The 27,320-nt window shown below is 37.5% G+C and overlaps 1 protein-coding gene across 3 annotated transcripts in view; it reads right to left on the minus strand.

Moving 5' to 3' along the window:
- PHIP (pleckstrin homology domain interacting protein) overlaps positions 1 to 27,320 on the minus strand; it is a 117,946-nt gene that overhangs the window by 58,240 nt on the left and 32,386 nt on the right. For 2 of the 3 annotated variants that reach the window (XM_049818273.1, XM_049818272.1), the window contains exons 9-15: positions 26,675 to 26,775; positions 19,622 to 19,692; positions 18,692 to 18,792; positions 18,544 to 18,584; positions 17,302 to 17,400; positions 15,086 to 15,239; positions 14,091 to 14,225 (exon numbers count right to left, since the gene is read on the minus strand). In XM_049818273.1, the coding sequence (XP_049674230.1) occupies positions 14,091 to 14,225; positions 15,086 to 15,239; positions 17,302 to 17,400; positions 18,544 to 18,584; positions 18,692 to 18,792; positions 19,622 to 19,692; positions 26,675 to 26,775 (702 nt within the window). Of the gene's footprint in view, positions 1 to 14,090; positions 14,226 to 15,085; positions 15,240 to 17,301; positions 17,401 to 18,543; positions 18,585 to 18,691; positions 18,793 to 19,621; positions 19,693 to 20,968; positions 21,045 to 26,674; positions 26,776 to 27,320 lie in introns of those variants that run through there. The other variant, XM_049818274.1, reaches the window with a different exon arrangement.

Consider the following 27,320-nt stretch of genomic DNA (forward strand, 5'->3'; position numbering starts at 1 on the left):
TAAATGAAGAGTGATCAGTGCAAAATCAGTGATTAGTACAGTGCAAATGGTTTTACTCTAAATGTGGCAGAATCTGGTTTAAAAACTACTTTTGGAAAGGACAGCAGTAAGACCTTTTGGTACAACCCCTCAAGTCTGATGTACAATTACTTGGAAATAAAGATCTTTAATATCATAAGAACAAAAATTACTGTTGGGGATAAGCTTCCAAGATGTAATTACTATTACAAATTTAAGAGCAGAGCCTGCCAGAGTGTGCTACCTGGTAAAATTTTTTTCAACAAAAATATCTGGAGATTAATAAAAGACACTTTACAATGGAATTTCTTCAACAATAAAGCTAACACAGAGGAGCTGGTCAGTTCCAAAAGGGAAAGCTGTAGTAAATCAGTGAAGCAGTAACTTCAGCAAACTAGGTAAAGGATTTCAGCAAGAAGGAAGCTGCTTTCACCACTCCATCCCTTTTAAACCAAAGACGCAAGAACTATGTGAAGACTGTATCCCAAGGAAGATAAACTGTTTGTTCTGCCTGGAACCTTCCCCTGCTGAACAAAGGCATCAACAGTGAAGGGAAGAGACCGCTCATGAGAACAGAAAAAGCACTGGTCAATTAAGAGCTGTCCCAACAAAGGGCTGCCAAGAGCAAACATGTTAAAGACACTGCTGATAGCAAAGCAAGTAGCAAGGACTCTTCAGCCACAAAGAACCACCAGTGATGCTATACAATGAGGACTAAATTAGGATTACTTTTAGTCTCAACCCCAAGAATTAAGCTATTTGCCCGTATTTTCACTAGCAAGGAATGAGATGGAGGTTGGTATATCACAAAGGGAGGAATGTTGATGAAATAAGAGAATGAAAAAGGGAAGTTACTCTTTTCCTCTCAGTTTTGAAGAGTTTATTGTTCTTCCCCAAACCAGGGAGAATAGAGGTGTGAAACTAGTACACAAAATAACATGTCTTAGATTCATAAAACTAATTTGTTGTATGAATACAAGAGCAGTACCACCTACCGAGAGAGAGAGCTCAATAATAAGCCTTTCTGACCTGGTATCAATAGGTAGTATGAAAGACTTAAAACCTAGTTTTTATGAAAAGTAAAAGACATGGGAGGAAAAAAAAAAAAAAAAGGAAAAAAATCAAGTAAAATTAAAATTAATCAAGAGTAGAGAGTACCAGACAGACTTAGCAGACTTTCTCCAATAAAATACCTGATTTTCTTATACCAAGAAAATATAATTCATTCAACATCGCTAGATTTCACAGCCATGGTATGGCACTGAAAACTTGGTCCAAATGGAACAGATTGTGATTAACAGGAGAAATGCAGAGTAGGTAAACTTGCTAAGGAAAGGATAACAGTTATTAGTTTTGGAAAGACATACAGAGCTAAAAGGATGTCATCAGTGAAGTTTGTCAAGCCAGGCCTTTCTGTTAGTGACTACAGAAAAAATTACAGCCTGTTGATGAAATGATTATTAGGAAATCATCCACCGAGAACACATTTGAGACACAGCAGAAACGGTATCAACTGAAGCAATTAAAAGCTAACAGGACAAAATGCAATAGGCCATGAAACCTAGTAAGGTTATTAGAAATAACTTACTAACACATTTACTGCCAGAAAAAATAATAGAACTCAGTCTACGCACAATGACACTATGCATTTCTATCATGCCTTCCAACACAACTCATCAGCACTGTTTAAAAAGTCAGTGAACTAAGCCTCTACTAGCCTGAGGTAGGTAACGTTCTCTCCCGTCCTTCAAATTAAGGGACTGAGGCAATTAGTTGGCAACACAGGGAGAAAGATCACTATGTATTCATTGCAATGCATCACATACAATGTAACAATAAAAAGAACACTATAATCCTAAAATATACCAGAAGCATATCCAGAAGAGAAAGAGAAAGCACATACATGCTAGACAAACAGACAACAGTAAGAACAAACTCTTCCAAAGCGATACACATAATTTTTGCTTCCCACGTTCAAGATAAGTAAATTTTAAGTGGAACAGCTACAAAGAAATGCTTCCACTCACCATGATAACGGAAAACCTAAGAGCTCAGCTTCTTCACATGGACACTAAGGAAAGAGGACTATTTTGTAAGCCTATACAAAAAGACCTTTAGCAGGAAGAGAACTACTCTACTTAAATGCATAGGAACAAATGAAAATTAGCTACAAGCAATGTTCAAACTTGAAAACTGAAATTTAGATTCTAATGATCACAACAGAAGTATGCTAGAACTTTCTAAAACTAACATAAAAGCAAACTTAAGTAATTGTTACAAAACATATAACCTCTTTCAGAAGTGATGAAACTACATCACAGCTGCTTGAGTCAAATCAGTCTCCAAGTATTTTGAAGTTCCTTTGCAGGTTTATGTTCTCCTTTGCTTTAAGGAACAATTTCCGATCACAGCATGCTTCCATGTCAAGCCAAAAAGTATCTACAGACTTTCTGCAAAGTTAGAAGAGGTTGCTGCAGATTTGGAGGAGTGGAAAGAACACTTAATTTTTAAGTGAGCTTAAGGAAAAAAAAAAAAAATAATAAAAAAAATCAAAATCAACAGGGCTTCTACACTGCTTCCAAAACAGCAACAAAGAATCAAATGGTACCAAGAGGACAAGAAGTAATTAAAACATTTACTAAAAATGTTTCTGTCTTCCTATCACACAAGTTAGTTATCCACTCAGGAATAGTGTTTGTCTTGAAAGATAAACATATCAATGAAAAGATCTGATAGATCACCCACCCTATGGATGCCTGAAGGCTATATAAAGAGTACTTACAGCTTCTTTTTTTTTTTTTTTTTTTTTTTTTTTGTTAAAGTTTTTCTTAATAAACATCCTGCAAACTCCGTACTGGCTTCTACTTGGACTACTAGAGCATTATGCTAGCTTTGCTCTTCAGGGTCTGCTCTTACATACTATTCAAAGGTGGAACCTCTCAAAAATTTCAAAAGCATCTCAGTAGGACTACATTGACTGATTCAAAAATAACGCATTCTGTAATCTTACTCTAAGTCATGCTGTATTTCAGATGACTACAAAATCTGACCTAAAAAATACAATACCATATAATCCTAGCAAAACTGGAAGTCTCTTCAGACTTTATGAAGACCACAACATAAGAAGTAACAGTTTTTAAATCTCTAGTTAACACTGGAGATTACAATACATTGTCCATAGGAGCAAGCGGTTTATCTTTTGGACATCAGTCCAAAAAATCACCTCACGTGGCAGGAAATCCATGCACAGAGCATTCTGCTGAACTGCCTAGATGGAATCTGATCTTCCGTGTTGTTCTTCCAACAGGGACTCCAGGTTTTTTTGGTATGTCATTAAGACTAAAACTAATCAAGTATTTGCCAACAAAGATCTAGGTAGGCCATGCAGGTTTACTGATTAACAAAAAGGAAACAATGTTGTAAGCAATGTAATAATGCTGTTAGGTTGCATTGAAAATAGAAGCAGCATTAGAAAGTAAGGAACCGCATCACACATATCAGTAAAGATCAGACGTCAAAAGATGGGGCAGGAAAAACATTAAGATACACAGACATAAGGAGGCATAGCATAGGAATTGCCTGTAATGAAGTATCCACACAAAAATAAAGGACAGAGTCAACAACCAGCTCTCTGAAGGAGCAGGAGCACACAGAAAAATCCGATTGCAACTTAGTAGCCTCTGCTTGATTGACACTTTGCAGGAAGAAACCCTTTTGACCTAAATCAGTTGATGCCATAATACTGACAGTAAATTCTAAGCAAAACAAGGATCAAACTGTACTAAAACATTCAAACAGTCATAAACAGGGGATGTGTGTGTCCAAATTCACAAAAACTAGACATTGTTGCCATTATGAAATACATTACTACTAACACCTCCATGGGGATTCCCAATTTTTCTCACTGATTATATAAAAACGTAAGACATGCGGGAAGAAGGCAGAGAGACTGGGGGTGGGGGGGACAACCACCAACACATCGCTGCATCCAAATGGTCTGATTCTTCAACCGTAGTGCAGACTCTTCCTTCATTAACTTCAAGTAGGGTCAAAATTATACCCTCTACACTTTCCATTGTAGAAATCAGGAAAATTCTTATGGGCTGCCTGAACTTGACCTTTTATGGTCAAGTTCTTCATATGACAATTTCAGTCACTGCTTATGCTAATGGCTTCAAAAAAATCTACAACATATCCAAAGCTCACAAAGCTAGGAAAGTACTTCTATTAAAATTTTTCAAATGATACATTAAGTGTCAGAAAGTTGGGGAAAATGTATAAGCTTGCAAAAGGACCATGCAATGTAACTGCCATAAATCCTATAAAAGTCATTAAGGACCCACTTGAAAAGAAATGCACGGAACCAGGAATAGTACCAGACAACTTTAGACAACCAGCTAGCTACAGACTTGGGGACAAAAAACTCAACACATCAGCTTCAGCAATCTTGTCATTATTTCTTAATGCCTATATGGCTGAACTTTCAACCTTAACATCAACATGCAAGGTTGGTTTTTTTTAAATATAAAACACTTATCTGCATTTACACAGATTAACTATCTGGCTATGTAAAGGCATATATTCACCATGGGAACTTCACATAGTGAATGTAAAGCAAAACTAGTCTGAATGTATCCACTTACTTCAAGCTTTCTCACTGGATGTGTGACAGTACACATTTTCAATTTCAAAAACAAGCTTAATGATTTAAATACAACTACTGCTTTGCTGTATATGACTACATTTCCTGATTTTGTGTCAGCATTTCTAAGAAGCATAACCTGTTTCATTAAGACACCATTTGAAACAGCAGCAGCACTTTAGAGCTATATAACTATAATCATCACGTAACCAGAAGAGGGTGGCCTTAACACAGTAGGTTAGTTATCTGCTTGCTGATTCTACTACTCCATTTGTTTTCAAAGGCAATCAAATTAAATAAAGGAATTTCAGAGATCACCTTCAAAACAAGCTTATCAAATCCATTTTTTGTTGCCCCAGCCAAAGGCTTCTCAAGAAAGAAGCAACCTGAAAAAGAAAACTAAAGACCAAAAAGAATCACATTCTTTTTCGTTGCTATACCACAGTCATAAGAGCTTGGGTCTAAACTTTAAGACTGGTCAGGAAATCAAGGGGCCTAAAATTAAGTTTGTGAGCGTTCACAAACAAGGTCTATTCTTTTGATCATACGAAAGCATTATATACTTCACAGCATAAAGTTAGAACGTAGTCTAATGAAAGCTACTGCAGCAGAGTACTAAGTAAATAAGGTTTTAATGAGCAGTCCTGCATCATCACAAGATCCTTCCAACACACCTTTTCTTCTACCTAAATTTTCTAGTGGTAACTGTTAATAATATGGTCATGTCTTAATCCTTTAAGTGTGAAAAAGCAGATGCTGGAGTCTTATCTTCTCAATATAGAGACAGAGATCTTCCAGTGAAGTAAAACTTTTGCTCTTCACAACTATTACTTAAGGACTACCCAGACATAACCACTACAACTTTTTGTCTATCAAGCTTTATTTACATGATAGCCTTGCTTCATGCACCTGACATAGATGTATAGAGATTAAAAAGGAGATTTAAGTTTAATTGATAATTACTTTTAAAGTAACAACAATATATAGTCATTTCTCTAAAAATTGAAATAACACTGAGAAAGGCACTACGCATGTTTGCTTGAAAACTACATAAACAAACTGTGGTATTTTTTTCCTTTTCAGGTATCTTCTCTTTAATTTGTGGTAAAAAAAACAAAACACCAAACAACAAAAAACATTAAGTTGGTCATGCTAAGCAGGTGACCAGTCTTAAGTCTTGCTAAGAAATCCTGACCTGCTTTCTCAAGTACAGCTCTGCAATTTATATTTCAGATAACAAGCACTGTCCCATCAAATTTGAAACTTCATTAGAAAAGCCAACCCAAGCTTCCGGTCAACTTGGTAAAATAAGAAATTCAATGCTGTGCAAAAGAAGTCATAATCCAAATGATTCCATAGATAAAAAGTTCACAGTCTCATTAATGGTGTTACCCTGCTGCGAAGCTACAAGCTTTTTCGGGTTTGGGGTGGGTTTTTTTTCTTTCTTTCTTTCAAAGATTATTAACTTCTACAGTACTTCCCTAACTCCAGTCAAGAACATAAGCAAAAAGATCAGCCTACAGTTTTGTTAGCTCCACTGATACAGTAACTTATACCTTGGTACGGTATGTTCAACAACAGTTTATATTTAAGTACTTTGACAAGTTTTTCAGTACCAAGAACTTCAGAGTTGCTATTCCCCATTAACGTACCTGTTAAAGGGCATGAGTACATTTAAGTTCTGATGTGGCAATATGATGCAAAGTCAAAATCACTTTATCTTGCTGAAAGGAACAATAACCATTTACATAAAGTTCCAGTAAGATGTCCTTTGATCTCTAAACTCCAAAAAAGAAAAGTTTTGTCCCCATTTTTCTTTTAGCTGTCACAAACTTTCTTTAGAAGAAAAAAAGAACAAAAAAAGGAAATATAACTTTGTTTATGCAGTTAAATCTGGACTTTATCCTAAAAACTCAAGTAATTTGCTTCTGGCCTGACAATTTTAAATTAAGTTTGACAAAATCACATATTACTAAATTGATATTAAAATTGCAACTGCAAAAACTTTAGCTTGTTAGAAAATTGACACTTTTCAATTCAGCTGCTTACAGTGTACCTGTTTTAATGTATGGTTTTTAATACAGATGGAAGAAACCATGCTCGTCACTCATCTTTGAATAAACTATTGTAACATTTTGTGAAATAAACACAAAAGTGTTTAAGTCCTTTGTTTAAAAAGTGTTCATATTTAAGGTTTAAGTTTCATCATCTGTTGCTAATTAATAAGCATATTGGAAAGAACATATGCAAGTCACAAGCTTCCTAGTTCTGGATACAATGCCTCTTTACATAAAATATAAGTAAAGTATTTTACATGTATGCTGGTTTTGGTTAGGATAGAGTTAATTTTCTTCATAGTAGCTGGTATGGGGCTGTGGTTTGGATTTGTGCTGGAAACAGTGCTGGTAAGCCAGGGCTGTTTTGGTCCCTGCTGAGCAGGGCTTACCCAGAGGCAAGGGCTGTTCTGCTCCTCACCCCACCCCACCAGCGAGGAGCTGGGGGGGCACAAGGAGTTGGAGGGGACGCAGCCGGGGCAGCCGACCCCAACTGACCCAGGGATATCCCAGACCATCGGACGTCATGCTCGGCACATAAAGCTGGGGAAGAAGGAGGAAGGGGGGACGTTGGGAGTGATGGCGTTTGTCTTCCCAAGTCCCCGTTCGGCGTGATGGAGCCCTGCTGTCCTGGAGATGGCTGAACACCTGCCTGCCCGTGGGAAGTGGGGAATGGAGTCCTTGGTTTGCTTTGCTTGCATGCGTGGATTTTGCTTTACCTATTAAACTGTCTTTGTCTCAGCCCACGAGTTTTCTCACTTTTACCCTTCTGATTCTCTCCCCCATCCCACTAAGGGGGAGTGAGCGAATGGCTACCTGGGGCTGAATTGCCGGCTGGGGTTAAACCACAACACATGAAAGTGTGGGACTACTCATCATGAGCTTCCAACAGAAAAGGGCCTAGAAATGAAAGCAAACAGCTAGGATTCTGGTACAGGGATCTAGATGAAAATATGCCCCAGTTAAAAAAAGATAAAAATCACAATTTTTTTTCTAGGACACCTGAAAACCTGTAAGAAGCCTCATCGTACCTTACAGCAACTACAGCTATCAAAGACATTGTTGTCTTTCTAGGTCTCAGTGAAAAAGCATGTATTATCCCCAGGATCAGTGTTTTTCAAAAACAGCCAAGAAATCCAACTGTATCCTTTATCTTCTCCAACACTGATGCAACAGGCAGGTCAGCCTCCCCCTCAGGCTTTGCAATTTTAATGTTGGGGTTTTTTCTTTTTTCTGATGGTTTCCATAAAAGCAGGACAAGGCATAAGAACAACAAACATGAATTCAAGAAGTAACAGTTACACTGCTGTAAAAAATGATCCACTATTCTTGAAGTACCAATCTGGTTCCCAGGGCAAGCAACATTTACTCAGTGACACAGAAGAGAACAATGGTGTTTCTGGAAGAGATTAAAGCTTCTCTTTCAGAAACCTAAGAGAGTTAGTTGTCATTTCAAATGAAGCTGAAGGTGGTAGAGGGGGAGAACAGGTTTGGTGAGGCTTTCTTTTTTTACTTCCTCCTCCTCTCCTCAAAAAGAATCAGAAGGTTGCTTTGAATCCCTAGTTTACAGAGCTCAAGTTGTAATGCATTTCTGAAATATACTCGTGGTATTTCTACATGCTCTGATTAAATGTGCTTTGGCATTTAGAAAAAGACTCATCAAATTCGCAACAGCTGAAGATATATATTGTGACCTTTAAGTGTCAAAGGCTAAGGTGGCTTAGCCTTTCAGCAAGTCCAATAAAGTCACAAAGGTAGGAGAACTTTGAAGAATTTGGATCTGTGAATTTAATACGAGATTGTAAAAACATTCTTTTTGTATCAGTATTTCAAAGCATTCTTCAGAATACGATGAAAGGACTAAGGCCACCTTTGCATTGAGTTCAAAGTGGGTTCCAGAACTACCACTCACCCAGAGCCTGTTACAAACAACACTGTAATACATGACAGTGCTCGGAAAGACTGTCTTAGTATTAAGGTAACGTAACAAGAATCAGTCCAAATAAACTCTTCACAACCACTAGGAGGAACATATTAAGATTACAAGGAAGCAGAAGTCTGACTTGAACAGGCATCCAGGCACACAGGAGGCCCCTGAGGCACACGAATCATGTCAGACATAAGAAAACCCACTACAGGCTACAGCAAAGCCTGACTTGTCAAAGATGCAACTCACAATGAGAGTCAGTCCAGTAAGACAGAAAAGCAACACCTAGTAGTGAAAGATCTTTTGTTGTTGGTTTTGTTTGGGGTTTTTTTTTGAAATCTGTCGACCAGAAGAACCACTTTTTATTTAAAGGTATCAGTATTCCTACTTGATCAATTTCTACATTACACAAGGATTTCTTAAACACCGTAAGGCCAGTCTTTATCAAAGAATACACAAGCTTCCCATTGCAGTAACTGCAATGCCTTCTTACAAATCTGCTGCATCAGGTATCAGATTCAGGCAAAGCAATTGCATTCAAAGATACGGTACAAAAATCCAACATTCTACAGTGACAAAGACTGTAAAAATGCCTGCTCTCCCCTAGTGTGTCTTTCTTGCTACTGTAGTACAGTTTTCGTATTTTCAACGGCATACTTTTAAGTAACTGCAGTTACCATATGTTCCCGCAACTGTTCATAAAGCTATGCTGTAAACTGAATTATTAAAAAAAGAGAGAGAGAGAAAAAAAGAACAGAGCTACAGGCCCATACATATCCTGCAATCTTTTAGGAAACTTTTTTTTAATATTCTTCTACAGGGCAGCCCACTCATGGGACAAGAACTATCAGCTTTACCACAAGAGAAACCCATACTCTTAAGGCTCCAGACAGAATGCCTTTTCCAAGCAGTCTGAATCAGTAGAGCTCAGCCTTGAGAGGTACTGCTTAAAGGAAAGCACACTTAAAGGAAAACACCTAAGTCCAAAAAATAAAAATCAAGGCCAGCACTGTAACACCACAAACCTATCTGGGGTCAGACTTGAGGAACACCAGTACTTAACGTCCAAATTGCACCACCAACAAAAACCCAATCACCAAACTAAACAAAAACCTGTGCATCCACCTAATGTTATTACTAGGCACCTCCTTTTTGATGTGGAAGATTCTTAAGTCCCTGTAATTTTCTTTTTCCCCCTCATACATTCTCAGAATTGAGAAACTCCTGCTTAGAGCCTACAGGAACTACAAGCGTAAGGCTAAGCTGCAGCACATAGCATCCAAGCACCAACCCTGGCATTCCTAACAAACCAATAGTGACAGGTCTATTAAGAAGTAACTTAAGTGAGAACACCTGAAAGAAAACAGATCCTATGACAACAACTGAGTGGTGTACAGCTTTTATTTATGACTGAACACAGCACTAATTCTGCAAGTTCAAGAGCTTGCCTGAAGCTTGATGCCAAAGGCCATTTCTAACACTTCCAAATTTACCTAGAACATGATTTCCATACCCAAGTAAACAAGCCTAGAAGTGCCTAAACCCACAGGCTACAGATTCACATCTCTCCACAGTGGCAAAACTTCAAGAGAAAGTTGGGAAGAAGTCCTGTCTAGACATTTATAGCTGAGATGCCCTCCTGGGTAAGTGGCAGATGTTGACTTGAACACCTTGCCACTGAGGAGAGAACAGAATCTAGGTCTTTCATTTCCCAGCTCAATAGCTTAACATTAGTTAAGGCAATCCCAAAAGATGAGTGCCATCTGCTTCTGTGTCCTCATTTAGGAGAGCAGGGACCTCCCTCAGTTATTGGAAAAGTACCTTACCACACAAGGGACCCAGATGCCTCATCACAGCTTTTGAGTAAGAAACTGCATTTCAAATATATCTCTATGTACATTAATCACGCAGCAGCTTTCACTGGACAGCCCACCACTCAGTGTATTTTTTTTCCTGGATCATCCCCTAAAACACCTAAATCTCATATACTGCTCAGCAAACTGAGGATTTGGTAGGATACTGCAGTCCGCTTTGCAGACTAAGGAACTTGGTCCCCAACAACTTAGGTGCCACAACAGTCAAGTACTTCACTGAACCTAGGCCCTGGGTAATGAGCCACAATTTAAACACTTTCAAGGCTTTGTGCTGTCCTTCTGTAGCAAAAAGACTATTTTTGTGAAATACATAAGCTCTGAAACAATTGGCTGCAGCAACCATGTATGGTTTATTACCCTGTTTCTTCAGAAGTCTGCTAAATGCTAATTGTACCTGGGAAATACAACAGGTGAAATTGCCCTAATATGATAACACCAAAGCCATGACCTCATTGATTCCTTGGAAAAATGAATGACAAAAATGCACTGAGAATGTGTTTTTCATTAGCAGCTGTATTAAGCCAGGACTGGCAGGGATATTACACAGGTCACAAAACAGCAAGTACCTGTATTTGCACACACAATTTAAAACCATCCCAGGACTTATTTGCTGAATCTCGAAATTGCCTAAAAAGCTTTAACCCTCTCACACTCTTGATATTTCTATGGCAAATTTCACTCTCTGGGGTAGTGAATTCATCCCCTGAGTCTAGCCGACTCAAGTTACTGAATTAAGCGAGTTCTGAATGCCCATGAACTCTGACACTGAGTTACGTGATACTTACAGAACTAGATTAAATGAAGAATACAAGTGAAATGTGGAATATATAAAATATATACATACTTACTGAGAGTAAACCCATGTGTGTAGACAGTCATTTACCAGACTGAGTTTACTATTAATTATAACGATCAAAATCTGGTGAACAGACCAAAGATGCTTCAAATTAACTATGACTGTGTCGATTTAATAGCAAATCTTAATTTAAAAAACCTGGGAGAGAATATTCTGTAGGACCACCAGAGTCTCCTAGTGCCACCTATCTGTAACCAGCAAGGCACAAATAAACTTTGAGTGCCCCATTTAAGTGAAATACAAAACAAAAAGTGTATTTGGTTACTATGACTTTGCAATTTCACATTTGCTGACTGGATAAAATGAGTTAAGCTTCAAACTGATTGACACCTCTTGCATCCCTCGAATTTATTATTTTTTTTTGATGCTGACAATGAAGGAATTGAGGGGTGGGGAAGTGGAGCAGGGAGGGAAACAACTTAAAAATACTCAACTCTACTTTAGGGATTTGCCACAAGGCTTTAGATGTACCAAGCAATCCATCTTAGGATGGGAATACCTGACTGGACTATTATTAAGCTAAGTCATCTAAGATTTTGTTAATTCAACCAACACCCCCAGGGTCTCCAATTTTTTTTAAGAGCTTTTGTTACAACAAAGTCATCCAGTGCTCGTTCTGGTACCACAGACACTGTTTTATCAGGCAATGATATTAAGAGGTTCTTGAATGGCAAAGCAGATACCTCATGTCATTCAACTCTCAGGTTTGGTTCCTCCAGGCGATGTTCCCTGTCTGATCCAAAAGAACCCAATCTGTAAAAATTTCCCATACCCTGAATACAAATACAAACACTGTTTTTCATAAGTATGAGATGACATATTGACCAAGTCAATGAAGCTAACAGTGGTTATCAGAGTAATTTAATAGTGGCTAATGTAATGATTTTCCCAGCCGATATGCCAGTTCGTTAATTGGGAGAAGACTGGCAGCTCTGTGTGTATTCATGCCCTCCCTTAGTAAACCAGAACACTTAACATTTGCAGCTCTGCAGAGGTGACTATGCAATCAAGTCTCATGGTCTAGAAGCATCTTCCCCCACCCACCCATATAAGAAAACCCCTAATTTCAACCCATGCCTTCTAAAGCATCAGACACGGAAGACTGGTTGGTGAAATATTCAGAGACTGTAGAGAGATGCCTCTCTTGCATACGTGGCTCATATGACTTATTCATTGGTTTGAGACAAACTGATTGCCAGATTTACAATTCCCCTTACCTCACACAGCAGGCAGACTTTCTCACATTCATTTCTAGCATGAAACACAGATTACTAGCTGCTGAGATCTGATTGTCTACACATTTCTCTGACTCCAGAGATCTTAAGATGTATGTGATTTTTACCCTTTTTAGGTGTTTGTGTTGCACTGCACCCTTGAAATAAACATCTCAGTCTTTCAGGGGGTTGCCTAACATCACAGGCATCTGTAATTTAGATTCTGATAGCTCTTAAGTGGACTTGTCTTATGAAGAGCATTTGTAATTTAGATTCTGATAGCTCTTAAGTGGACTTGTCTTATGAAGAGCAGATGAGCTCAGCCTCTTCTGACCTTAAATTTCATGAAAGCTATCATACATCCATCATTAAGTAGTAGTGAAAAGGCAACATAGCCATGCAATGAGATCATACACCTCAACTGGTAACAGTGAATAGCACTGAGTAACAAAGATCTGTTCTCATAGCTCCAAGATGATTGTCTCTGATCCTTCGTAAGTTCCGTTACAGAAATCAATCCAGAGGGAACAATACTGAATCTAGGTCAGTGCTGAAGGAGTCTAGGCTGCTCTCTCTCCCATTTAGCTTGGCTGAATTTCCTCAGAGACTTTATGAACTGTACTGCACACTGCACAACTCAAAACCTTTCTTTAGGTTCAGAGTGACCTTCTTGGCTTGACTTCATTTTTAAATGCCCTTTTTCTTTTTTGTGAGTAGATCTATGGCAGGTCTCTTCTTCAGATGATCTTCTTTATGCTCCAAGACTGCCATTCCGCTATGGCTGAAGGCTGGATGAAGCCCATTTGCCTACTCTCAGCATTCTCAATGATTCTTCATATTCTACAAAGACTGGCAATTTTCTCTGGGAGACAAAGTCTGAATTGCAAAACACATCATTACCTTTTTGAGGAAAGATATGTACAAAGACCCAATTAATATCAAGAACCAGATGGAAATACCTATTGCATCCATCTTCCAGAAGAATTAGTTTAGTGCAGAACAGACCGAATTTGAAACCTGCATGTGGAGGAGCTCTACACAGAAAGGCTAACAGCATTCAGTCCAATGGGCCAAGGCAGCATACAACATTGTATGAGATCAGGTGACTCCTGAAGAGCTTTAGCCAGATTAAGAATTAGTAATGCAAAAATAAACCAAGATCCACCTTGGTTCCCCAGGCAGGAAACAGAGCACTAAAGGAGGGTCTCTGTCACCGTGTCTCTTGCGCATGATCTCTGACAATGTAACTAACACTCCAACTTCATGTGGATGAAGCATATAGAAAGATGACACTACGAAATACAGCCAAAGAAACAACTTTTTACATTTTACAGATTTAATCTTTGCCCCACTAAACTGAATAGGAACTTCTCTTGACTTCACTGGATGCAGGATCTCGCCCTGTACACAAATGCATGCTTCAAGATGGCCTACATAAGAATGTACTAAAAGCAAAAGGTTTAGAAAGGTTGCTTTGGCATATCTGCATAAAGCACAATAATTACCATGTTGAAGTAAGACCGGATTTTCACCCCTCTTGCCAAATCCCAAACTATGACATTTCCATCATGTCCAGCAGAGAAGAGAACTCTTGGATCAAATGGATGAGGTTCAAGTACAAACACTTCATCTTCATGTCCCTGAAATTAAAGATACAGCAAGATGAACAAGAGGGTTGTCTCACTCAAAAATTCAATACGGTAACACTAGCAAATCACACTATTAGCCTATGAAAGTGTCCAGCAAAGAACAACTACTTTGACCATAACTTTTTTTTTTTTTTTTTTTTGTAGCAGCGTATTATACTCTTCTCTTTCCAGTTGTAATTTTAGGTTCCTAAGAGGTATGTCAAGTATGTCACCTCACAACAAGTATGTCTCAATACTTTTGCCATGATTTTAAAAGATTAGAGTTCACAACACTTGGTATTTTTGGTCTTAACACTCATCAGATTTCAATTTGTTTAGGCAGACTAGCAGTTAGAAATGTAATATAAACTCAAAAAGAATCAAATATATAACTAGAAGTTAGAGAACAACATTTCCAAAATTAATACTAAATTTTAAAGCTTTGCAGGAAATATTTCCATCTCTAGCGGAGCATCTAGTTACCTAGAAATACCTATTTTCTCAGTTAAAAAAAGTATCACGCATTAGTAAAACTGTTGTTTGATTTATTCTAGCTAGAAGACTATTACATTTGTCACATTAAATTAAGGTAAAAAGAAATAACTGTTTCCTTCTCTCCTTAAAGATAGCACTTTTGGAAAAAAATAAAGTCCAAAATTAGTTTCAGACATCCTGAACATCAATGGTTATTTGTGACTTTAAAGCTTTATCTTCTAATAAGCAGCTGACAGACACCTCTATTACACTTTAATTATCTGGAGACATTTGTTAAGGCAGTTTTCAGACAGAAAAAAAATGCAAAAGGAAAATTTTTGATGACTCATACATAAAAATTGCATTCAGGATTAGTAAATAAAGATGGAACACCTTACCATGAGAATATGAATGAGTTGGCCAGTGAAAGAATTCCAAACTTTCAGAGTCATGTTGTTTACTGCAGTTATAACAGAGTTGTCATGGCGGTCCCATGCCACCATGGTCACTTTCAGCTTTGTGATTTTATCTTCAACTCCTTGTAAACATTGTCTAAAACAAAAGAGCAAAAAGTTTCAAAACAATCCTAGTTTGCTGGAACATTTTTATGTCCATGACAAGTGAAAATACTTCTGTATTTTGTTTTATTATTAAGAATAGAAGCATTACTCCTTCAAGAAACTTGAGAAATGCAAGATGTTTTCCATTATGTAGCACATAAAACCACAAAGAATTGTAGATGTTTAAAGAATGACTATAGGGTCCTCTTAATATATTGAATATGCTGATGTGTTTTTCCAGAAAATGCCCTCTTTATACACGACCTAACCCAATTAAATTTGATAGCTACAGTATTTGTTGTGACATCTGAAGAGCGAGAATACAAACTAGTCAACCAGTGAACAGTAATTTGTCCTGGAGAGTATTTCTAGGAAGTAGGTACAAATAAGGAAAGTATTCTGATACCTTTAAATGAATTAAATTCTCAGGCTGTATTTAGTACTATACCACCACCCTTACATCACTTTACTATCGGTAATAATGGTGCTTAATCTTGCATGTATTTTATTTTTATCCCTAAGAAAACCAAACACTAGCCATCTGTAATATAATCTATAAGAATACTACAAAATTACATTTTTGTCAGTGTGGTTTAAAGATGAATCATCATTGAATTCTCTAGCACATTAATTTCTGGGAAAACATAAACCAAATGAAACAATAGCATGTTACCACCACGTAGGCAGACAACATACAGAATCTTCCACATACTAAGCACTACAATACATTACACAATAGTATATACTGTACAACTTGATAATAGAAAATGTGGTTATAGCCAGATTCCTTTCTAGATTCAATGCAGAACCCAGGAGGTTTTATAAGCTGAATTCACTCTTTCCTTTCAGTGCAGCAATTTCATTTTGCTTGATAAAATTGTGCTTGTGCAGAAAAGATCAAATTTGGAACTGCACTTATCCCTCTAGTCAAAAGGGCAGAACAGAATTCAGCTAAAGGTGCTTTACCGAAATGAGGAGTTCACTTTCTCAAAGATCAGCATTTGTGACCACAACGAAGAAGAATCCATTCCTATTTTTCCCAGCATCAGTTAAAACCAAGAATTTTTACAGGCTGCATTTTCAAGACAAACTCACTCAGTCTCAAAGTACCAGTGTTTTATACACTCTTGTCTAACAGTTTTATATTCATGTTCTGTTGAATCTGCCCGTAACTGACAAAATACTCTCCGATCTAAACATCTAACTAAATTATAGCTTATTTAGCCTTCTCTTCCATCTCTCTCTTGGTCTGTCAGACATCTTTCCACATGATTATTCCTGAAACCATTTTAATTTTTCTTCTATTAAATATCATCCTTCAAACCACTCAGTATGATCAGTAAGGGGAAAAAGGTTTACCCGTTAAACCTATTATAAATCTTTCTAATGTATGTCAGTTGGAAAACGTTTCCTCCATGCCAAAATAAAAAGGTGCAAGCCACAAATCCTACTAAGTTGTTCTCCATCTTCAAGCCTCTTTTGTTGCTTGTTCTAGTGTACAGAAGTTTCCCACACCTACAAAGACTTGTAAATTCTCAAGACTGTTTTAACAAATGAGAACCCATTACACAGCAAGCGCTTTTCTTGCTCTGGCATGTGGTATGAAAGAACCCAATACTGCTTTCCTGGACATGCAGATTCCACGCTATCTTTAAGTATTACTAAAAAGCAAGCAGTCTCAAGAACAGATCTGACCTGGTTTTCTTGCTCCAGAAATAAGTACCTAAGTAAAAAGTCATATAAATTTGACTTTTAACAGGGTTTGAGTATCTTTTATTCTTTTAATCTAATCAAAATACCAGTGGAGCTATTATCAGGACAAGCTAGTTTCCACAAATGAATATGTAGTCAAATATTCGTTTTCACTGGACTTCAAGAGCGAAACAAGCATAATATGCATTTAAGCAATAATAATTTAAGAAGCGCCCCCACCTTTTTTCCCCTTTCTCTCTCCTTTTTTTTTTTTTTTTTTTTCCTTCCTTAAAGTAAGTCAGCAAATTATATCAATGGCCTTCAAGTATCTATCTGATAGCAGAACATTTTATATTACTTACCCTGCTGGGCGAGTAGCCATATCTAACAAAATGCTTTTCCATTCCCTTCGCTTAAATTGCCAGATTCGTGCTGTTCCATCACGGCTTCCACTCACAAATCTAACAAAAGAGGAAAAAAGTTACTCAGATATCAAAGGCAGATCTGTACAGAAAAGGCACTTGAAAATTGAAGTTCCAGAATTTAGAATTCAAAAAAGGAAGCTATAAGTAAGAAGTCCAAACAGCGTCAGAATGCTGTACAACTGGTTTGAAAGGAAAAACACTCCCATACCAGTAATAATGGAAGGCCTGCAAAGTGTGGAACCTGCTTCCCTACCTTGAGACCCTTCCAAACTAACTGTACTTTGACCTTTGGTGCACCTTGCCGAGTTATAACACTGCTCTGGCACAGGACACCATAACCCAATGAGCATTCTAAAAAACTGACCCTATCACACCAGGTAAAGCTATGGAAAAAAAGTTAAGGGGTAAAAATGTCTAAGGGCTAAGAGAGCCCTGCAAGCAGAAGTGCAGACATGATTTAAAACAAACGAAATATACTCCCAGTAAGCTAGCACTGTGTGTTGAGTAAGTACTATGACACTTATCTGAAGAAGTGTTTCCCAGCTCGAGTTTCTCCCCCACCTTTTTCTTCCCCCTTTTTGGGGTGCAGAGGTAGAAGGAAGAGAAAAAGGTGGGTGGAACACAATGATGCTTGGTTTATATCATAATAAAAGTGTACATTAGAACATCAACTAAATGAAGTGTCAGAAACTTCGTAACAAACTGAACTCTTTTCTTTAGCATCCTTCACATTCAACCTCCAGAACTTAAAGTGAAACATGAAAAAACATTGGGCTAGCTAAACAAAATATTGTTAGATCTAGTTTGATAGTCTTCATGTACCCAGCAGTCACTTAACTGAAAAAAGGTTTAAATATATCTAAAGATACATGTATTTTATATGTGAATATAAATACACATATATTTCTTAAGAAAAAAATCTGAAGTATTTTTATACTCCTTATTTTTGGCAAATTCAAAATACTTTAATCATTCATTACAATGAAAACAGCTGTAAAACTGAAAAAGGAGTATTATGAAAACAGAACAGTGAAAATCCAATCATTATAGATAATTTTACTGGATGAACCTCAAAAGAGAAAGCTTTTTTTTTTTTCCATAACTACTTCCAGAAACTGCTATTTACAAATGTCCACAATGTCCAAAAACTAGCTCTGAATAAATAAATCGTGTGCTTACCTGCTACTACTATTAGAAAACTGAATGCTGTCAACTTTGTCCTATATAAAAAAGTAGAAAAAAAACCCAAATGTGATTCCAAACTATCTCAATTTATGCAAATTGTTATTTTAATCAAATACATATGTAATTTTGAAAAAGTATTTACAGTATGAAACTCCAACTCTGATATCTTCTCTGGCTGACCTGATCCAAAGAAATAAACCCTAATGATGTGATCTGTACTCCCAGTGGCCAAAAACATTCCACCTGAGAAAAACAAACAGATAAGTCTTAAGAAAAAAAGGCAGTCTAATGTTATTACAGTATTTTCAAACAGCTGTAACATCAAATACTTAAAATTTATTCCCTCACACTTATAACTGTATCTCATTTCAGCTATTCCTGTAACTAACCTTTAAGTAAAAACAAGATTTAGAAACTCAAAGGTTTAACTGGAGTTGAATTATTTCACATTTGCTGTCAGATAAATATGCATCTGCAGCTATATCTGAAAGATTAGCACTACAGTAATTTGCTTGTGACTAAGCCCTTAGAAGCCTCTATCTTAACAAAAACTGAATGGAACTAAAGCTCCAGTACCCCTTCTGAAAATAAGTTTTTGTCATTTTGATATTTTATCCAATTATTTATGTTGCATTCTTCAATTGCCAACTCTGGAATCAATGAAATTCAGACCATGAGAACCTGGTAATCAACACCCTCTTGTCCCAATCCCTATAAATTCCATCTCAGATAAAGCCAACTCTCAGAATCACTCTAAGAAAAAAGTATATATCATGTTTTAAGAGACTTGCAGTCACAAGCAACTTACTGTGAACATTTTATATTTAAGTGTTTTCAAGAATTTCTGTATCACCAAGAGTTAATTCACAGATTCTGATTTTCTATTTTAAATATCGGGGGGGGGGGGGGGGGGGGGGGGGGGTGTTAATAGCTACTTTAACTCAATTCCATCTTATTAACAAGAAATATGCTACAGTAACTGTATTGTACTTCATCTTACTCTCCAAATGACTTCTTATATTGATACAAGGGAGAAAAAGGAAGGGGAGGGGAAAAAAAAAAAGTCTTTTACCAGCACTAAAAGAAGAACAGATCATTTGGACTCCGGGCCGAGGGCGTTCTGTAAACTTTGTTGGCCTTGGACTACAAATAGAGAAACAGTTAAATAATTTCCTAATAGGGCTTCAAAAAATAAGTCAGTATCTTAGAAATAAAGCACAGAAGGACAAAATTAAATATGAAGGAACAGATGGCTGCCCATCTATAAACAATTTTGTGTGACTATGCTTCATGATCTGATCTTTAGAAAACTAAGATATCCAGATGGACTAAGTAATCCATGTATCAAGGAGAGTTGTATCACAACTTAAAACCTGTTCCCCTCTAATATTGCTATACAAACCACTCTCCTTAAGTCACTGGCAAAGCAGAACAGACACTGGAGCCAATCGCCCATGACAGTCAGTTTTAAACCACTGGGTGTGCCGGAACTCTGGTTTTCTCCTGCAGCACATGGCTGCTTTTACAAGAGAGAAACCAAGCTTTGCACTCTTTATAGAAAAGGATACAAATATTATTAAAATAATAATAAATAATAATAAATTTGGAGGTTTTCCACAGTATTACAATATACCACTTTCTTCAGAGGACATACATTCTTTGTGGGCTAGTTTCAAATAGCGCCCAAAGAATGTCAGGACAATAGCTAGAAGTTTGTAAGGAATTTTGCTTTATATGGCCTGTGCTTTCTTTTAGGTATTTCAGAACCTGATGTGCAAGCAGAACTAAAGCTTCAATGCATTTGGCACTTTAAGAGTGTATAAAACCAAAACAAATCAGATCTGGTTCTTCAATCATTACTTCAATTCTGCTCATGCACTGCAGCAACCTCAAATCAGTAGGTGGTCTTGCATAGTATGCCATCTGCAATCTTCACTCAAAGAATAAACCTACTAGAGAACAGCAGCATTACACCCACAAGTGTCATCACTAAAGATTTGTTTTAACATAAAAGAATCCATATTCATAACTTATTCAAAATTTTCTCTTTTAAAAGCAAAATGGTCCATATAATTAATTTCAGCTGAAGGCAGATGCATAAGAGACCTTTCTCCATTAATCAGCTATTGCTCTCTCAAAGAAAGTAGTAAGCATTAAACCTTAGTGCATAAAACAAAGCAATAGACACCAGGAATACCAGTTAAGAAATCGTTCTCTGAATTGTCCATTCAGTATAGGCTGTTTCTGTGAACTTTCCTCTAGGAGTTTTAAGCTAACTCCCTGCAGACTCACAACAAGGAAACTTCACAACAACATACACTAAACAAGACAAAGACCTATTCTACGAAACAGTTGAAACCCTTCTTAACTGAGATACTGACGTAAAAAGAACTATCAGATGATTCAATATGCAGCTTACATAATTTGGAGCAAGTGTAAATAGATAAAAAGGCTGCTGTTTTCTTCCACTGTGGTTTGTGAACTCTGCCTTTGGAGTTAGGACAGCTGCAAAATAGAGCAAGTATGCACTTATGTTCTAGTTTGGACAACCAAGTTAAATCCTCCAACTTATGTCTCTCTAATGCATGTTATTTTAGACATTAGGAGACAAAAGATTATGGCATTCTTTTACAATAGAGCAGACTGCGGTCTTTGCAAAATGACCTCTGCAATCAGTATTTTTGAGGAGCAAGGGAAGGGAACAAAAGCATAATTTCTCGCAACATAAGGAAACAAAGCTAATTGTTTTGCTTTACAAACATTCTCAATCCAATTATTAAGTGGCTGGAAGGCACCAAGATACCTTCACAAACATTTCACAGACAGGTCCAGAAAAGCCCTGGTAAACCACTTTCCTCCTGGAGGAGACCTGTATTAAGTTCAACATGAATCTAGAAATGAGAAGGGCTGCAGTCCAAAAATTATCTGGACTCAGAGCAGCGGACAAAGAAGCAATTTGGTCTATGTGCCCTCAACTAAGGGACACGCTCACCCACATAAACGTCTCAAGTTCATCTTCAAAATGCAGCAACAGCGCAGGAATGGTTACCTAATCCAAGCCCTGCAGACTAACCTCACTCTGGACATGTAGTGGCTCAAGCAAGACTTCTTCCCAGAAAACACATGTGTGATATAACCTCTCCAGATTAAGTCTTTGTTCACAAGCTAATGGATAAGGTTCAGCATATTTAAATTCTGACGTATGACCAGCCCTTTTAACATCAAGTGCCTTCTGCTTAAGAAAGCAGACAGGAAGTATCACACCACACTGATGACAATTGAGAAATCGACGCCTTACCCAAAACAGGAACATCAAAATCATCAGCACGTGTTTTTCCTAAGTTTTTTTCCTCTTTTTAAAATTATGGGGGAGAAAAATAGAAGAGAAAAGCAGTATAGTAAACTCCTCTACCCAAATCTGTGAGACAGTTCTGCTGCCTTGCTCATACGGTCTGCCAGTAACAGACTAACACTGGAAACTTGTGATCCAAACAGGTGGCAGAAGAACAACAAGAAAACTCAGCATCTTTCTCAGAGGAAATGCATACGGAAATATTTTGCAGTGCAACTAATGTAACTTTGATGCACTGACCAGTTGTAATAATTCTCCCCTAAAGTTGAGCCAGATTATTCTTCAATTTCTGATGACCCAAGGCCGATTTTCTCTCTTCTCCCTACTGTCAACTGATACAGGATCCAACTCTTGTGTTTTCTATTGCCATTCAGAATAGTAACAGGAGACTAAATATAGGGAAAGTCTTTATTGCCTGAATTTTAATTTTTTTCCCCTTAATCTTGTTTGAGCCACATTCTTTGACTTACCCACCTGCAGCAACAACCAACCTTACCACTCCTCTATCCGGAAACCAAATTAATCTACCTAGAATGTTACTGCTTTTAGGCATACATGGTAATTGCCTGGTCAGAAATCTCCTCACTGAAAGAACAGGAGCACACAGGAGGCTCTCTAATACTGAAGAGCATGCATCCACACTAGTCACAGAAGCATGTGAACAAGGCTGATTACTCTCCTTTGAGCAACATGAGAATTTTGTGGCCAGCCATACCAATGTCTGTGTTTCATCCTATGGCACCAAATCTACTGTAATGTGTCCTTTCGCAGGTTATCAAAACAGAGCTCAGTCACCAAGCATCTCCTGTCCAGGCCGTATGTGTGACCTAGATATTGAACATGCTCCAATTAACAAGGTTATCAAAAAATTGGGAGACCAACACTGAAAGCCTCTAATTTCAGAGATACTATTAATTCTGCAGCAGAGCTGCTGGCAAAGCTGAATACAAGGATTTTTGCCATCTAAGAATGAAACAAAATAAACATTTGCAGAGATTAAAAAAACAAACGGAAAAGAGAACTGGGGTAGGGCACTAGACATTAGAAGGCTTAAAGGATGTCACAGTCCATTTTAATGGCAAATACTAGTTTTCAAGGTAGTGAGTTTTCCAATTATTTGTTATCTGTTGAGATAAATAATTGCTCCATAATATTTTCATCTTGTAAGTGGGGAATAAAGAACAATTTTGAGTTTCCTCATCTCCTGAAGAAGCTGACAGGGAAAGAGTCCCTTCAGAGGGAGTTTCTCCCAGGAGGGACTAAGTCCAATTTTCAGTTAAACACAGGGAGTTGATCCAGTAGACTTAACCACCCAAGCTGGGTTCCACTGAAACAGTTTTCAGCATAGTTAAGAACAAAACTGATTATTTTTAATTCAAGAGCACACTGAACACAGTAGCGTATCCAAACGCTGCCTTTCCCATATTTCATTAAAAAGTTCAGTGAAGTACTGCTGGCACTGCCAATCATCTTGAAACTACAATCAACCGCATGATCATCATGAGGCTACCCAGCATCTCGTTAATCTCAACTCCCTGCCAGATGATTCAAGTAGTGCTGACTATAAAAAGCAGGAGGTGGGGTATATATGTTGTTGGTTTTTTTTATTTTAAGCAGCTGAAATTTTAAGACTTCAGCACCAGTCCCCATTTAAAATATTGGACAACTCAGTAACACACTTTCATCACTGACAGCAATCTTATTCTTAAAGGATAGGCTGCAGTCATGCTCAGGAGGAGGATGAAATCAAGGTCTGACTTAAGCATGTGACAGCTCCCCTCACCTGTACTACTTAGATCTTTTGGTGTTGCTGGAAAGCTCCTATTTCTCCTTCCTGGGGTGGGAGTGGTGCTAGAACCGAGATACAGGGCAGCAAGCTCAGAGCCTAAACAATTGTTGTAAGAGATCTTATTTTCTCTGCCAGCCTTCCTCTTTTTTAGAGATACTGAACAGAAGCAAGCCTGTATTTTTTACTATAGCGGCAAAAGGAAGGACAAACTTCCCACCCCACCAGTTATTTCCTCTTCCAGATGGCCTACATATCACATTTTTAAAAAAAGAACCTCACAAAGGGCCTTATGAAAAAAATTAATGGGAATCTTTCTTTCCTTTGAGGCTCTTATCTTGCTGGCACTCGTTTTCCCCCAGCACATTACTGAATGGATGTGGAGGGAACCTGACATATTTCCACAGCTCTGGAAGCAGATCCAGATATAAAGATGTAAGGAAGTACAATCACCTCATCAAAAACTGTTATGACAACATACATTAATTACTGAGATGCACTGTCCATACAATGCAGCCTCCCTCTGGAAAATTACACTGGACTCTAAGTTTCCCAGTATCATTTATTTTGGTTTACTGGAATAAGCATGACAACGTTTACAATTTAGCACATTATATAAAGCTTCCTGTAACTAACAAATTCCCCTGAACTAGTATACTGTTCAATTCCAGAAGAGCTCCTTTAAGACTTTTCTGGGTGTCTGACTATTTTGATATTGTAACATACTATTAAGTTCCAGTCCCAAAAGACCTGTTTCTTATTTAGACTTTACCATATTTTTAACAAGTTGTAGGTTGAATCAAAAAGCATCAAATACCTCACAGCTCTACTAAGTTCAAACAAAGATTTAAGACCAGTATCCTGCCTCCAAAGTAGCCAAGACTGGATGTGTAAGAGCAGAAAAAGTACACAGTGATGCCTTTTAATATCTCCATGTAATGCATAATACCCTGTGGCAAGGAGTTTCATAAATTAACTGCACGTTTTGTAAAGAACCATATTCTTCCAATTTGGAATTGGCTACCTTTACCTGATACCCTCTAGTACATTAAGGGCAAACAAGCAATTACTCATCATATGCCCTCCTCCAGACACTCATGGCTGTACATGTCTCATCTTCATGCATTCATCTTTTTCCAGACTGAAGAAACACAGCTTAAAGGGTTCCTCTGTCTTTTCAAGCAAAATCTTTAAAATACTTCCACAACAGAAGGTAAGGATGGTACAAATTCCAGTCTTGAAACTTACTCTGCACTCTGTTGTTCAGCAACATGAATCACTGGCATGACTTGGGTTGCCAGACCACTTCCTTGCTGTACTGCACAAGACAGCTGAACTAATCTGTTTTCTCTATGCCACTGTGTGATCACATCTGCTGCAACTACTTATACATGAAAGCATTACTCAAAAATCTTTTATTCCTTTAATATTTGCTAAGTGCATCTCACTGAAAATTTTTATTCTACATTTATGTATCACCATGGAAAGGAATTAGTTAAGAATCCCCTACCTTAACTGACACCAGCTTTCTCACTCCCTAAGTTTTACCTTGAGACAAATCCCATCCAACTCCATGACTCATCCAAACATTCATGATTTCTAAATATTCATCTCCCAGTTCATAACAGTGTAACTCACCTAAGTATCATGGATTCCACTATTCTCTAATAACATAATTTGTTTCAAAATTCAATTCCATAGACTCAAACTTTACTCAGGAAAAAGAGAAAAAAGAAAAAAAGGGAAAAAGTAAGAGAGAGAAACATGTGGACACAAAAGGTTTACAAATCAGGCATATTAAAGTTTCATCTTGTCAATAAGAGCTCTGACATGAGAGAACTTAGAAAAATAATGTGGTGGCAACTCCTCTCCTTCATACATTAAAAATAAGCATGTAAGCCGTTTTCTCCTCTCCTCAGTAAGGAGGAGAGTCTTACTTTTGATTTCCACATGCGCCAGTCAGCGGAGGATTAACAGCCTGAGAAGCAGCTTCATCTAGAGTATCAAAAAAAGAGCCAAAACACCCCAGAGAACACTAAAATAGTTAAGGCCCAGACAACTAGAGAAGTACCTACGCAAACATACCTACAAGCCCTGCATAACCTTGGCACACTGCAGGAAAGAGATTCTAACAGCAATTACCAAAACTACAAGAAAATGGAACCTACCTGCCAGAAGAATATATCTCTAAGAGCACATTCCATCCCCAAAGCCAAATCAGCAATGATTACTAAAACAACTATTTGCAATTTTAAGCTACAGGTGTTTTGCAATAAAGAAAAGGAAGGAGCAAAAAAGCATTTGAAAGTCATTGAACAAGTTAATTTATAAAAAAAACCAAAACAAAACAAAACCACAACAACAACAAAAACCTATCTCTATTTGAGGGTCCTGACAACATTTTTAATATCTTAAACTTCGAAGGCAGAAATTTCAGGCTCAACTTCAGCCACCAATACACAGCTGCCCAAGAATTCTGCGTCCTACCATGCTACAGCAAAGAGCAACCAGGAGAAGGTAATACAGATAAGGAAAGAACAAACATAAAAAATACCCCATCCTAATTTATACTAGGACATTACCGTCTCAAAAATAAATATTGGATTTTCAAGTGTAAATTGCAATCATTTTGTCAACATAATTTACATTTCATTTGGGATTAAGAGATGAGAACAGAACTGAAAAGCGCCAATTTTGACATCACATTACAAAAAAAACCCATCATTAGACTTTTTTACTAAAATAACAGAGAACAGCAAAACTGGGTATACACTTACTTGCTTCACTCCACAAAAAGTTGTATTATCAATTTAGTCCTTAAAAGATAAGCAAGCAAGCTATAGCTACGTCAGAAATAGATCATACCCGACAACCACAGAGTGAACCAGCCAGTGACAAGTTTTGTTTAAGTTAAATTTTTCTCCAACATTTGTACATCATTCTTATTTAAAAAAAAAGAAATAGCAACAAATAAAATAGCAACTAACTTTATTTTAAGGGTGCCAGCATCCCACAGCCAAAAGCATATTGTTCCATCTGCCCCGGTTGAAGATAAGTATCTCTTTGAGCCACTGCACAGTGGAGAGAACTGGGGGGAGGGGGGAAGAAAAAAGAAAAGGTCTCCTGTTAATCTGTTCCAGATGTGCTAAGAAGTTCCTCAAGTCATTGACTTCTCACAAAAAAAAAAAGTCTCAAACCATGCTTAAGGAAAATAAATTGCAATGAACACAAAAATAACACGATGCTGCTCAGAGTCACTCTTTTCCTTCATAACAACCCTTCTGGGTTACTTGCCAAAACACTCTGGGTTCTCCCTCCCCACAACCCAAGTTGTGCATCAGCATGCAACTCTGAATGGAAACAAACCAAAGTTTCCAGCAGTGACCACAGTTCTTAATGTACCTGTGCTGAGAATCACAGCCCGCAAAGGAATGATACTTCAAAACAGAACTGCCCACATGTGTTGTGCAATTTTTTTGAACAAGGATTATGTCTGGCATTTTTCAAGGGTCAGGCATTTTGACAATAAACACGTGTTATTTCACAATATGTATTGTGAAAATTCCGTCTCACTTCATGGCTTAGTTGCCAGGCACGCATTTTCATTACACAGAACATTCTCAGGTGGTTCCT

The sequence above is a fragment of the Accipiter gentilis genome, chromosome 15, assembly GCF_929443795.1.
Source record: "Accipiter gentilis chromosome 15, bAccGen1.1, whole genome shotgun sequence".
Taxonomy (NCBI): domain Eukaryota; kingdom Metazoa; phylum Chordata; class Aves; order Accipitriformes; family Accipitridae; genus Astur; species Astur gentilis.